This window comes from Microchirus variegatus (assembly GCF_963457635.1).
Source record: "Microchirus variegatus genome assembly, chromosome: 2".
NCBI lineage: Eukaryota > Metazoa > Chordata > Actinopteri > Pleuronectiformes > Soleidae > Microchirus > Microchirus variegatus.
Window position 1 is genome coordinate 36,375,624 of NC_139803.1, and position 14,347 is coordinate 36,389,970.

The window sequence follows — 14,347 nt, forward strand, 5'->3', positions numbered from 1 at the left end:
CACGTGGAACAATAAGGAAAAGTTGGTCTTTTGTTGTTGTTTTTTTTGTTTTCCGATGACATTTCTTTTAGTTGTGCTTTGTGAGAAGCACGGTGAAATCAGACTTTGATTTTAATAAGACAAAAAAGACCAACTTTGACACACACCATACAGTTAACAGAGTGAAAACACACTGAAGGACAAACAATGTGGATACAGTCTGTATAAAAAGTGACAAAGACAGTGACGACATTTCGAGTTTATATGCCTCTTTTACAAGCCTATAGTGAATTAAAACATATTCCTAGCTTTCAAATTTCTGGACGAAACGCACTTCATAAACTAATATAACCATTATGAGTTTCCCTTTTTTTAAGGACAGTGTATGAAAAACATTTGATTGGACACCAAGAGCAATCAAAGACATTTCTGGAGCATATTTTTAAGTTGCCAAATGTCCTTGTCAACAAGCTGATGTGTTAAGTAACACCACTCTAATGATCATTCCATAATGAAAGTTTTATAGATGTGAACTGTCTGGTGCCAGACTTCTCTTTTCTCTGTCACACCTGTCCTTGTCCACAGCAGACATTCTAAACTGTATTGTTTGTATTAAAACCCAAACTCGCTACTTCCCTGCACCTTCTTCTCTTAATCAGCAAGGAAACTATTGGCTGCGAAGCTCTGCACAGTGTGGACGGCACTAACTTGACTTTTTCCACACACACACAGAACCAAACAGTGAGAGACAGGAGAGAGTGGTACCACGGATAGACAGAGAAGGGGGAGAGAGACAGTTAAGGAGCAGAGGAATGAGACAGGGGAGCATTTGTAGAGGTCAACCAAACAGCTGCTAATTACAAAGAAAACAAACACATAGCTAAGAGGAAAACACACTCTCTTTCTGACAGGGATTAGACTGACTAGTGATGGAAAAAAGATCTGCATTCACTGCACAAGCCAGTGTGTGGCAGGCGTTTGAACATATGTGACATGTATGTTTAAGCCTGTGTGTCAATGAGTTTGTATGTGGAGAGCCTCAGACTGTGTGTGTGTACATAAACATTTTTGTATGTGTAAGCCTATTAAGAGCCAAGTACAGGCACCATGTAGTAGAGTTAATATTCCATCACAAGCCTTCATAATCTCCTTAGAAAGAGGGGGAGAGAAAGAATACTATTAAGACACATAAGAAACAGGACACATTACGCAAAATTACGCAGATAAGTGAAGACGATGAGAAAAGAGCAGGGGGAAAAAAAACAAAGACTTGGGGAGGTTGGGGTGAGGGTTTTACAAGGAATAGTAGCCCAAACTTCAAAGCATTAATGATGATTAAAAATAAAAGTAACTTAAAAATTCAAAGCAGATGACATACATAAATTAGTTAGCAGTCTACCATGGCTAACACACCCACAGTATTAAAAAATAAAAAATAAAGCAATGCTGCCTCGAATGACCACCTCACCACCACGTAGTGCTCAGGAACAGACTCTTCTAAAAGACTACAGACTGAACATGCACTGAACACGGTTTTAGGTTGGGACACTTCAATGGAAAGGAGGAGGTCATTCGCGGCTGATACATGAACAAGTAATAAAGCAGTAATGACAATGACCACTGCAACATGGGAGGAATTAAGGCTTGGCTTCATTTTTGAATGCATTTTTTTAAAGAAAAGCAAATGGCTGGTTAAAGCATGAGTGATATGCGGGCAGTTTATAAAAGGACGCGCAAGAGGTGTTCGAGAACGCTCCTGGCCGATACGGACGAGTTCGTTTTTTTCATGGCCTCGATATGGACATATAGGTGAGGAAAGTTGGAAGGAAGAATTATGCGATGAAGGATAGAATGAGAAATAAAGAACCATCACACTAAGGAACTAATTCAATGAAAGAATAGAGGAGAACAAAAAAAGCTAAATTTACAGCTAAATCTAGTGGTTGATCATGTGTCTTTTATTTTTAACAGGAATATTATCATTATTAAATGATTACCTTTAGATTAGAAGTTGAAATTTGCAATGAAAATGATGTAGTATAGTATTTTTTTTTTTTATGAAAGAAGTCTTCCAACAGATGAGAAAAGAAAGAGGAGTTAAGGCCACTGCGTGTTAACTTCTCCATGAGAGAAAGTGGATCCGTGTGTCCAGCAGAAAACTCTGCTTTGCTCTGACTGGCAGGCCTCCATCAGACTCATCTCGGGTAATCTGTAATCTACTGGAGTTTTGGCCTAAATACCCAAGAGAGCCTGATTTCCTCCATCCAGGAGGGCTCACCCTGCCCTGGACTGTGGGCCTGACTGAGCCAGCTGGCAGAGCTCTGGAGAGAACCAGCCACGGTCTGGGATTCAGTCAGTGACAGCTGTAGCACTGCTTCATTCACAAACCAGAGTGAGAGTGCTTGTATTGTGAAGAAGCAGCGCTCTGTGTGTGTGTGAGTGTGTGTGAGAATGACTATGTGGGTGTTCTTGTCCCCGTCTTTTCCTTTGTCATTGTGTGCTGTGCGAGTACCTGTCTTTGCCGTTCTGGATACCCTGGCTCAGCGTGGATCTTTCAGTCAGCGGAGAGTTCCGACTGCGACCAGTACCAGTGGACAGGATGCTATTCTGTATGGGCAGAAATATAGAAATTAAAAAAGACTGAGAGATTAGTGAAGAACATGGAGGACGACTTTAAAGGTTACAAATGATCCCTGAGTAGCCTGGAGCCAGTAATGACTTTACTCACCAAAAATTAATTACATCCTCAAACAAATTATGCTTCGAGTGTATTTCCTGTAATACATTTTCAGCAGCCTGTCAAAATGACTTGTGCCATCACATAATTACAATACTATTGCAGGTTTACCCTAAGTATTCTTGAACTATTGTGAAAAATAACAATGGTTTCGTAGGTTTTCGCTATGTTTTACTATGCAGTAACTGAGTTTAGTAATTAAGCTAAAGCAAAAGAGATGGAGATAAAGAGATTTAGATGGAATGTTCAAAAAAAGTGTCTTTATCTTTTCTTTTGCTATGTAAAATACAGTGAATAAAATGTTTTTTTTGTACACAATATTGACATTTTGGCTCACAGTGGAAGGCGTGGCGCTCTTCTTGCGGTCAGAGGGGACAAGAGGACTGGCCGGCACCTTGGTAGTGGAGCTGCCTGATGAACCTTTCCTCCCAGAATCCTCAGCTGCAGTGCGGTTGTCTTGACCCCCCCTCTTAGAGTAGGAGGAGCCTGGGGGAGGGACACGAGAGTGCATGAGAAAGGCTCTACTCAGACATTTGACTTCTTCTAATATGGTACCATCATCTGCTCTGTAACCCATTAGCTAATTTCCTGTCATCATTTTAAGAAATCAACTTTCTGTAATCCACTTCTCTCACCTCAAACTTTATTCCAATAATCAGCTCACAAAGTTTCGCTTATTTTACTCATCCTACTCCTACCTTCTTCTTCCCTCCTTTTCCAACATGGCTACAGATTATAAAACTGACTGCTACATCTGTGCACACTACCCTGCTCTAATACACACCACCACCTCCCGTTCCCCTCCGACACAAAAACAACCTCACCCTGGTCATTGGTTCTGCGATTCTGAGTCTTCTGGTTGGATGACACGCTGCGCTGTACCTTAGAGGGGGAAAAAAAGGACACAGGTCACTGTGGTATCCTTTGTTATCAAGTGATTACAAACGCACACAGGGATATTAAGTAAGGAGCTTTGGTTGCAGATACTCTTTCACTGGTACAGTGTGTTGTTCTACAAGGGAAGAGAAGAAAACAACAAAGTAGATTGACAAGGTGTTCCTAATGTGACCAAGCTGTGTCTCTGCCGGGAGATGGGGGACCTCTTTACATGTTAGCAGAAGCCTTTTTTGTTCTCATTGTACCTTGTGGGGCGGGGAGGGGGCGTTAATGTTGCTTACATCACTTCCTGGCCGAGGCTTGATGCAACCTTCTTCCAGCTGAGGAAGTGGACAAAAACAACAACAATACAGGTGTGAATGAGCAGTTCAAGAGACGCTGGTGTGTGCACAACAAACACCAAGGACTAAAATAGACGTCATACAGAACACCACATTGTTATGGAGAATTGTGTTTTGATGATAAACACATGTGGACATATACAGAGATGACAGCACCTTTATGTTCTAATGGCTTTAGTGAAAACTACACTACCATTCAAAAGTTTGGGGTCACTTAGAATTTTTTTTTTCAATGAATATAACATTAAATAAATCAGAAATACACTCTATAAATTGTAAATGTGGCAAACGACTATTCTAGCTGCAAATGTCTGGTTTTTAATGGAATATGAACATAGGTGTATAGAGGCCCATTTCCAGTGTTCTAATGGTACATTGTGTTTGCTGATCACATTGGGGCTATTGGATGATTAGAAAACCCTTGAAAGTCCTTAAGCAATTATGTTAGCACAGCTTTTGAATATATTTTCTATTCATTTTGCAACTCTTTTGATGAATAAAAGTGTGACTTTTAATGGAAAACACAACAAAATTGTAGAGGTGACCCCAAACTTTTCAACGGTAGTGTATGCATTGAAAAAATACTGGTTAATTGACATTTTATTGTTCTACATGTCTATGACCCCATAGTCATTTAGTGTCAATCACTATAGTTAATGTGATCATTGTTCTGTGCGTGTAAAATGTCATCTGAATCGATGCCAGTGCTGTTCAGGATATAGCGAATGTGAGGAGCAGACGTACCTCGGAGTTCCTATAATCCAGTAGCAGGTATGTAGCCATCACATCGTTGTACTTCTGGTTCACCAGCGAGTCCTGAATCTCCTCTTGCGAGAATCCCATTTGCAGCATGATGTCTGCACGCACACAGAAAAAAAAAAAACAGTTTACTTTTACTGGGCTTACTGTAAGTCCATAACTCCAAATATTAATTATCCTTGAGTGTGAGTGCTTAAAACGTTCAAGTGTGTATGTATATGCGTGTAAAAGGAAGAATACGAACATAGTAATACAGTGCTGTGCTGTGTACCTGTCCTCCTGGGGTCCTTATAATCTGGCTGAGGTTCAATGTAGGGTTTGAGTTCTTCTTCCTCGTGGCCCACATTCATCCACCGGTCCCTCATTATCTGCTGCTGGGAGCCAAGCCAAACAGACAGAGAGATAGAGGAAGACATGACATGTCAAAGAGGATAAAAGAGGCGAAAAGCAGAGAAGGGAGAGGAGGTTAAAGGAAATTGTGACAATAAACCAGAGAGGACACCTATTTACATTCATTAGTGTTTATATCATGGATTCAGTCAGGCCCATCTATTGTCCATATACAATGAGCTACTCTCAATCATTACACATTATTCTGAAATTTATTATTTTTTCAAACACAAGGTCATTTCAAAAACTTGTTTTCATTTGTTGTGCATTCATTTCCTCTTTGGCAGCACAGCATGTTTCACCAGCCTTCAGAAATCCCTGCAGGTTAAACTGGACGGACCAAAGCTCACTCACTTGCCTGGCAACATTAAGGCTACAAACTACCCATGATGCAACAGTTCATTGTTGTGTTGTTAGACTGGTACTCTCTTTCCATTCATAAAATCACCTGTAATGAATGCACACATTACCTCTGTTCAACACAAGACAAAGTCTTCAATCAATTTTTAATATTTAAATATAAACGTTTGGAACTGCTCTATTTTATTTTCAATGAGGTCCTCAGACACAAAAACACAACAAATGCAAGAGGGTCAGTCAAACCCAGTCAGTGAGACGCACACTCTTGGTGTAAACCCACAAACTCTACCGCAGGTGTAAATGAAACAGTCTCAGGTCTGAATTCTAGCAAGCTTGAGTTTTCTTTACAGTTTCAAAGCTGTGCCGTTTCTAAATGAAGCAGAACCAATCAAACTTTGTAGCCGGTGATTCATTGTTTACAATCCTTGTAATACAAGGAGAAATCACGATCGTCATCTTGTTTCTCAATAAAAATCCTCCTTCTAAAACCGTAACTGTTCATTCACCTGTTGTGCAACCACATCCAGTGACTCATAAATCCCAAACTAACAAGTATTTTCAATGCTTTTAAAAAGTATTTAACAGTTGAGCAACAAAGTCACACACAGCTGGTAAAACAAGTGCAAGTTCACTGTGTAGCCCTGGGAGGGCACCCGAAAAAAATGACACCACTGAAAAGACTGATTTACAAAGGCACGACCAACTATGATTGGAACACTTTGGCTCATATCTTTTCAGTCTAAAATTGAGTGTGAAGGAATTTAAAAGTTAAAAGTTAAAACATTAAGACATCCAGTCAATATGACACACCTAAGCTGCTGGAGAGGTACAAACAAAAAACATTTTGTTAGACTTAAAAATACTTTTGAGCTGTTTGGGTGTGTCCTTGAGTGTTGTGTGCTTCGTGTGACAATGCACGTGCGTTACCTCGAGGCTGCCTCTTTTCAAGGGATTCAGGATGAGGAACTTCTTGAGTAAGTTCTCACAGTCGGTAGACATGTAGAAGGGAATCCTGTATTTCCCTCGCAGCACACGCTCTCTTAGTTCCTGTAGATTGAAATACTGACAAACTCAGCTTTTTGGGAGGGGTAAAAGAAAGAAAGAAACATAGTGATGGCTTAAACTATCCAAAGTTTGATTCATCCACTTTCATTTATCAGCTTTTGTGAACATCTCTCATCTGTATGCAGCTATTCAAGTCTCTCTCTCACAGAATATACAGCTCAATGTGTTGTAGCTTGAATTAACCAGGCTGCAAAATTAGCTGCGGTAACACCCACGAATGATTGATAGTTTTGTTCAACAAGTACCCCTATTCACTGAACTAGAAGCTAGTTAGCATCTGAATAAGCTACAATTCAATCATAATGGGCCATATTAGAAAAATTATAAAATATATATAGAATTATATCACACGCTTTCTGGTATTTTGTGCTTCCATACAATCTGACATGTATGTAATTAAGCCAAGATAAAGCAGTGGTTAAAAAAAGCATTGTTGGCCACAAGGCGGTAATAATTAATTTCAAATTAGTAAATTACTTCAGTGGTCATCTTTAATCCCAGTGGAAGGGTCTCAGTAATTATCATTAACTAAGACACTGAAGGGTAAATGCAGCAGAGACATATTTTAACTACAGTATGAAGCACAGGTCTATCAAACTGTCAGATTGAATACTTTTACTTTACACTTTTTGTCACTATAACAAATTGAATTATAGCATATCCTAATGAAGTGATAGAAGCCAGATAATCTGTTTTTACAGGCATGCCAATACCATCAACACAAAAATAATTTCAAGGATTCTGCAGTGCATTCTGCAGGGCAGCAGGAACAGAAACCAGTATGACAAATACTACAACCACCCACAGAATACAGATATGTGCTTATGTAATGCACAGTAACACACACACACACACGACTCGCTCGCCTCTTCCTGACCTTGAGGTTCTGTCCATCAAAGGGAAGCGATCCGCTGACCAGTGTGTAGAGGATGACCCCCAAGCTCCAGACGTCCACCTCAGGCCCGTCGTACTTCTTGCCCTGGAAGAGCTCTGGAGCTGCATAGGGTGGGGAGCCGCAGAATGTATCCAACTTGTTCCCTAGGGTGAACTCATTACTGAAGCCAAAGTCTGCTATCTTGATGTTCATGTCTGCATCCAGCAGCAGGTTCTCTGCCTGCAGACAGACAGTGTGGAGGAGAAAGGGGAAAGATTTTTGAATACAATCTTTATTGTTTTTCATCAATACTGCACGTGTTAAGAAACCAAATATTTAAGATTGGCAATGTGTATTGATTCCATTTGGAAACTTGAGTTCCACTTTGTCATAGGTAGATTTAACGAAGAGTTCAATTTAACAAAATGGGCACGCTGAAATCCAGTGAGTGCAACATAAGACATTCTCCTCATTACTGAAGATCTGTCTAAAATACAACTTTTTCTGGGAAAAACTGGATCCCCGGTGGTGGTGTGCTGGGTTCAGAGTAATAGCCTGGGGCCTACGAGTAGCACACAATGGGCAAAGGGAGCTACCACCATTTATATCTGTGTGTGCGTCTATCCCTGAGCCTTAAGTGAGCCAGCGAGCAAGGAGGCGGGGGTTGCCTAGCAACAGGTGCGATCTCCTTTTTACTAGCTCTTTAGCCTTCTGTGTTTGAGTGTGTTTGAGTATGAGAGTGTGACCGCACATTCAACCAAACACTGACATCATCCCTAAGCCGTGAAAGATTAAGTTTGTTAAATGCAAAAGTCAAAGTTTTGTAAAAGTTTGTTTTTTAAAGAAAGAAGATTCACCACTTCTGCAGATGCAGGGGTTGGAGGGTTAGAAACCTGAGGTTTCAAAGACCACAGAATATTTTACACATGCTGATTTAAAATCTACTCTAGCAGTGCACAAGTTAAGTCCTTCCTGGATTTCATTTTGCACCCACCCCAGTACAAGAGTGATTAGGATAATGTGTGGGATTGTGTGCATTACAATAATGAGAACAGTCTGCCCTCCAGAAGATGAGTGACAACCATCACTCATCATCATTGCCTGCTTTAAAAGTGGAAAACACTTCATGAGCTTGTTGGTTTTTTTTTTTTAAGTTTATTAAAAGCCCAAAAGCACCAATGGACAGAAAAACAAAGCTGAAATGAGAGCTCACTGTCTGGTCACTATAACAACAATCAAGATAATGCATTGGCCACAGTTTTGCCTGCTGGCACAATAAGAGGATTTACACGTCTATGAACCAAATGACCATGAACCATTAGATCCGTTAGTGTGTGTTGCATTTCTTTTTTGGCAAAAATTATGTGATTCATTGACTGGAAGAAAAAGTCAGAAACAGAATGACCCAATTGGAGCCAAGCAAAGACACGGATGCACAAAGAGTGTTTTTTACGAGTGAGCATGTGTACATAGATGAATGGGTACGCGTTGAAGGCTTTACGTAACAATGTTCCGACATCGTTTCGATGACAGAAAGAGAGAGATAAGTGCATGTTCATTTGCATGTGTCCTCTCACCTTGAGGTCTCTGTGTACTATACACTTCTGATGGCAATACTGTACCGCTGACACAATCTGGAGAGTGAGAAAGTGTGTGTGAGAGAGAGAGAGAGAGAGAGAGAGAGATATGGAGGGGAGAGAAAGGAGGACAAGATGGATGACACGTTTTTTGCGAGACGGCAATTCCTAATTTTAGTGGGGGAAAAAATTAGGTAACAGGTCCTGAATATATATAACAATCATAAACTAAATAGCATATATTATGTAGTGGGAAAGGCTGTTCTAAAAGTTGTTTCACACCTGCTTAGTCACACAACTACCGTAAATTGTCATGAAATTACACAATCATGAGGACAGTTCCCCCAATACCCACCTGTCTGAATTTGGCACGGGCTTCTTTCTCCTTCATCCTGCCATGGGCCACCAAGTAATCAAAGACCTCTCCTGGGACACGAGAGAAAGAAGAGAAGATTTAGTGTTGGAACCTGACACTGGAGTCAGTGTTGGCTCAACGGGGCAGTAAATAGGGTGCTGTCTTTTAAAACAAAGAGTGGTCACGTTGAGCTAAAGTGGTCATTATTTGACTGGCTTTTGTTTTATTGCAGACTGAAATTTAACAGAAAAATATAGGATATGAAATACAAGAGTCAAAGCACACAAGTGCAGGTGCAGACCAAGGGTGAACATGAGGATTTCTTATGAGAGACTCCTGAGTTGCTTGATGGGAACCATTATTTTCAATTTTAAAAGTGCTGAGCTTAAGGGGGAATCATTTCACAGTGGCATGCACTTACCTCCACTCGCATACTCCATTACCAGGTACAGAGTCTTCTCTGTCTCTATGACCTCAAAGAGCTTGACTACAGGTGGAGAAATAAAAGGCAATGATAGAATTGAACAGAAGAGTGAAGGGAAACAGAGGATCGACAGAATGAAAGAATAAAAAAAAATAAACAGGATCATTTGCCTTGAATGCGTAACATTTACAGATCAGTTTGTGACAACAGAGAAGACAACTCGAGTTTCAGTATGACTTACCTATGTTGGGGTGATTCAACATCTTCATGATCCTCACTTCCCGGAAGAGCTGTTAGAAACAAGCCACACATAGCGCAGTGTCAAATCCATCATCAGGTGCGAGATGGCGTTCTTTGTGAGTTACACTTATATTTGATTTTGTGAGATGTGAGGAGCACACACCCAATGGTGGACACAGAAACGGATATTAATAGTATTCAAGTAGTGGCATTCTAGGTAACACTTTAGATTAGGGAACACATATTGACCATTAACTATGTGCTTACTAACATATATAAGCCTTATACTAGCCCTTTATTAGTAATCATTAAGCACGGATTAACACCCATTTGTACCTCTATGAATTAATTAACATGAATTGAGACTTTTCCTACATAAGGTGTTAATATGTGCTTAATATGGACTAATAAAGGGCTAGCATGCTACTGTCTTAATGTGTTTTTTTCATTGATTGTGTTGTTAATTTATCAAATAATGATATCTCTCTCTCACATGATGTTATGATACATTTAAATGAGGAGCCAGCTAAATGACATGTCACGCCAATGTGTAGTAGCAACACGCCCTTAGCCTCCATGGAAATTTGCATTTAGGTCCTTAACCGTCTGTTTACCTTTAACCTTTCACCTACATGTCAAGGTTTGATTCAGCTGCCATGGTGTCACCCCCTCTCTGTTCACTTTTTAAAATCCATTTTAGACATCTCACACATGACTTTTTTGGAAGCAACTGAGAACTTCAATTCTTGCAAAAACGATTGAAAAGTCATTATTCAGTCCACCTGTTTATATGCTACGTCATTATCACTACTAGTATACATTATATGATTTAAAAAGTCAATATGCCAACGCTCAAAGAACAGCTTTGCAACTGTGACAAACATAACCGTGACTGTATATTTGCAGTGTCTGTTTGACATCAGATCTCATGCTATATAACTTATGTCTACAGTAGTATGAATGTGTGTGTATGTTCAGTGTGCTAGCATACATGGTTAGAGTGTGCATGTAAGTGGACAGACTCCACCCTGCCACGATCAAAGGAAGTAATTGCAGCTTGTTTCCTGTAATTAAAACTCTCCCTGAAAACTAGACCACTTCAGAAAAGGATAGAGAGAAAGTTACAGAGAGAGCTAAAAGGAAAGACACATGAAGCAGGAGTCCTGCAAAAAAAGGGTTTTAAGAAAGGCTGACGTTTGGCTTTTGTGTGTGTGTTAGAGAGTCAGAGAGACCAACCTTCTGCAAACTGGAGGAGTTGAGCTGTGTCTTATCAATGATCTTTACAGCCACCTAGAAGCAAAACAAGAACATATGCATTTATTATTACAAATGTATTTCTTCACTACACCTGGTCACTGGATTTGACATGTCTCGTTGACAGAAAACCTGCCCAGCAACAGGCCTATGAGTACACAGCACAAACACAGCTATCCTTGTTGGGATTGCCATTCAACACTTCATTGTCAACAGCTTAACCCTAACCTCAACCATAACCCTTTCAGCCCTAACCCTGAATTAAACCTAACCAGAAATGGTGAGGAGATTTTGATCAGCCTATGGTCCCGATTCACTTAATTGATCCCAACGGAACAATATGATCCTGCAGCATGAAGTTATAATCACACAATCAAGGCAGGTGATTGTTACATAACGGGGGCAGAATACAGGGACACACACACACACACACACACACACACACACAGCTGCAGCTGGCTTTATACCCACGTCATACCAAGATCTAGAGTTCACAATTAAACCGTGGACACCAACATGTGAAGCATAAATAGATATTTAAAAAAACCCACATATTTAAAAAGTGCTGAGAGACATAAAATGTCTGTGAAACAAAATGAAACAGAACAGGAGAAAAGGCAACAAAGAGAAACTACACGGATGGGGAGGTCGAATTCTCCATCTCTCATTTCTGTTTTTCACTGTCAACAAACTATTTTCTTCCACTTCTTTTTCTGGCTGTACTTGTCTGCCTGACTCTTTCATGCCCTCTGACTCTCCCTTGTTTTCTTTGAGTGTGTGTGTGTGTGTGCGTGCCAGCAAGTCACATGGAGTGTTATCAGCGTGTCAGGCACAGGGCTGTCACACATTGACAGAGCCCGCCTACCCCCTTGGTCTCACACAGGCCAACAGTTGACTTGACAGGGCCTCAGACAGAACCCAGCATGGACTCACCCCAGACACAGCTTTTCTCTTAAAAGGACACGCCACTCGGTTACATCACATCTGGAATTTGCAGTAAGCTAGAGACATTTAAGCTTTACTATTCAAGCTGACAATGGTGAACTAATCTCCTGCAGCAGATGTACATGTCTCCAAAGCCATGCAAGCCCCAGATCAGTCAAGAACTACTGTGCATCGCAGCGTGAACCCTGCCCGAGAGCAGGAAGGAAGATTATAATTTAGACATCCGCTCAAAATTTATATAGATTTTATGCTTCAAACCATCGCAGCTAGTTAAAAACATATGAGGCTTATTTTCCCTGTTAAGTAGTTTGTGGTAATTAAATCATCACTTCCTGAAAACAGAGAGTTTTCAGATCCTATATTTTGTCCTACTAACAAGCCATAGCCAAGCATTGTCCTGAATGTTGCGAAAAATAAAAGTTCACAAAGTCAGTGGCCTCTGGAAGTGCAACCAAAATGGATGAATGCCTACCAACGAGTGTATGTATATATGCTTACCTCTTTCCCGGTGAGGACATGTCGTGCCAGTTTGACTTTGGCGAAGTTGCCTTTGCCGATGGTTTTCAGTAACCGATAGTTACCGATGTGTGGCTGGTCATCTGATGTGGTTGTGGCGACGGAGTTCCGACACCGAGGCATGCTGGAGCGGCCAGATGATGACTTGGACTCCTGGACAGACAAAAAAAAAGGCAGGAGATAAGTGTGTCAGCAAACAATGACTGAAAAGATTAGGAAGAAACTGTGACTGGGCAAAAGCACAGGAAAGATTTGACTTCCTAACGTGCTGTTCAGTTGACCCGACGATGTTGCATTTATGTAAAATATAATCACAGGATGTCCAACGTTTATAAGGACAGAGAAGTCAAGCATTTCATGTTATATCCCTAGTTTCTAGTGGAAATGTAGAGGCACTGCTTATATAAAGATGCAAAAAAAGTAATAGAACATTTCAATATTTTACAGTAATTCAATGTGTGTATGCAAAATTGTAAATTCCAAAATAAAATGAATGAAATCTGTAATGAAAATAATGGAGAAACATCATTGGTTTTAATACGCTTTATGTTTCACACTGTAATCGGGCATAGCCTGCACACACCGTCCATCTTTGAATAATGGGAGGGATGGCTCGTCATTAAGAGGAATTGAAAAGTAAAGCAGGTGTATCCAATCTGAATGCTTCTATTATTCTTTACATGCATGTGAATGTGCAGGTGTTTCTGAAGGATTGATGAATAGTTCCCTGTGTATGTCAAAATATTTTTTTTGCCCAAAATGGCCATCATTAGTTTCAGATAAAGTAAAGCACAAAATAATAATCACCCCAGCTTCCCGACTATATTTATGTGACTTAACTTGAGCGTATGGTCATATGCAAGAATCCAGCCAGGGCTAGTAATGTATAAAGTTATTTTTAACAGTCTCTTTGCCTCAGTTCATTTTACAGCAGACAGTAGGTCTTTCGAGTTATACACACACCCACAAAAAGAAAACAAAACCTTGCTGTGCTGGCAAGTTTTGCATGGCTGACAACTGCGATTGGGTTTCAGCTCCAGGAAAGGGTCACAGCAATTGTGAGCATGTCAGTGTCCACAAATGTGTGTCTGTGTGATCTGAGCAGACAGGTGACAAGGATCAGGGTCAGGGGCGAGGACGACTGGCTCCAGGGTGACGAGATGCAAACACGCACACACAAGCTGTAGCATGACCAGCAGGGGGTATAAGTTGGGGGGTATACAGTCAGTCTGTCACACACATGGCATGTACACAGCAGCGCAAATCACACACAAACCTCAGATTTGACACAAATGAGAGAGAGCTGGTCGAGTGAACTTCACACTGATGGTGCAGAGTGAAGAGGTTCACACTAATCAAATCTTTCTCCGGCTCCAACACAGACATTTGATTCAATAAATTATCGGTCTCTGGTTTGAGCAAATTAGAGGGCGACTTTCTCACAAATTAACCACAAATCACGTTTTCATCAACATGTTCCTCCCTCTGATACTATATCTTAGGTCATGGGAATCAGGGATATCCATGATGACTTCATTGAGTTTCTCGGTCCAGATGGTATGATCTAATGTCTGCATCCCTCCACCAACCCCCAACAACTTAATGCTGACAGTGCAGACCAACATAAAGCGTCA

The 14,347-nt window shown here is 40.6% G+C and overlaps 1 protein-coding gene across 2 annotated transcripts in view; it reads right to left on the minus strand.

Moving 5' to 3' along the window:
• Positions 1 to 14,347, minus strand: part of mark2b (MAP/microtubule affinity-regulating kinase 2b) — a 39,495-nt gene that overhangs the window by 12,814 nt on the left and 12,334 nt on the right. For both annotated transcript variants that reach the window (XM_083910841.1, XM_083910840.1), the window contains exons 2-15: positions 12,696 to 12,866; positions 11,235 to 11,288; positions 10,000 to 10,048; positions 9,756 to 9,821; positions 9,335 to 9,405; positions 8,980 to 9,036; positions 7,406 to 7,642; positions 6,391 to 6,510; positions 4,985 to 5,084; positions 4,699 to 4,811; positions 3,895 to 3,933; positions 3,541 to 3,598; positions 3,054 to 3,202; positions 2,492 to 2,586 (exon numbers count right to left, since the gene is read on the minus strand). In XM_083910841.1, coding sequence (XP_083766967.1) covers positions 2,492 to 2,586; positions 3,054 to 3,202; positions 3,541 to 3,598; positions 3,895 to 3,933; positions 4,699 to 4,811; positions 4,985 to 5,084; positions 6,391 to 6,510; positions 7,406 to 7,642; positions 8,980 to 9,036; positions 9,335 to 9,405; positions 9,756 to 9,821; positions 10,000 to 10,048; positions 11,235 to 11,288; positions 12,696 to 12,866 — 1,379 coding nt within the window. The remainder of the gene's footprint in view (positions 1 to 2,491; positions 2,587 to 3,053; positions 3,203 to 3,540; positions 3,599 to 3,894; positions 3,934 to 4,698; positions 4,812 to 4,984; positions 5,085 to 6,390; positions 6,511 to 7,405; positions 7,643 to 8,979; positions 9,037 to 9,334; positions 9,406 to 9,755; positions 9,822 to 9,999; positions 10,049 to 11,234; positions 11,289 to 12,695; positions 12,867 to 14,347) is intronic.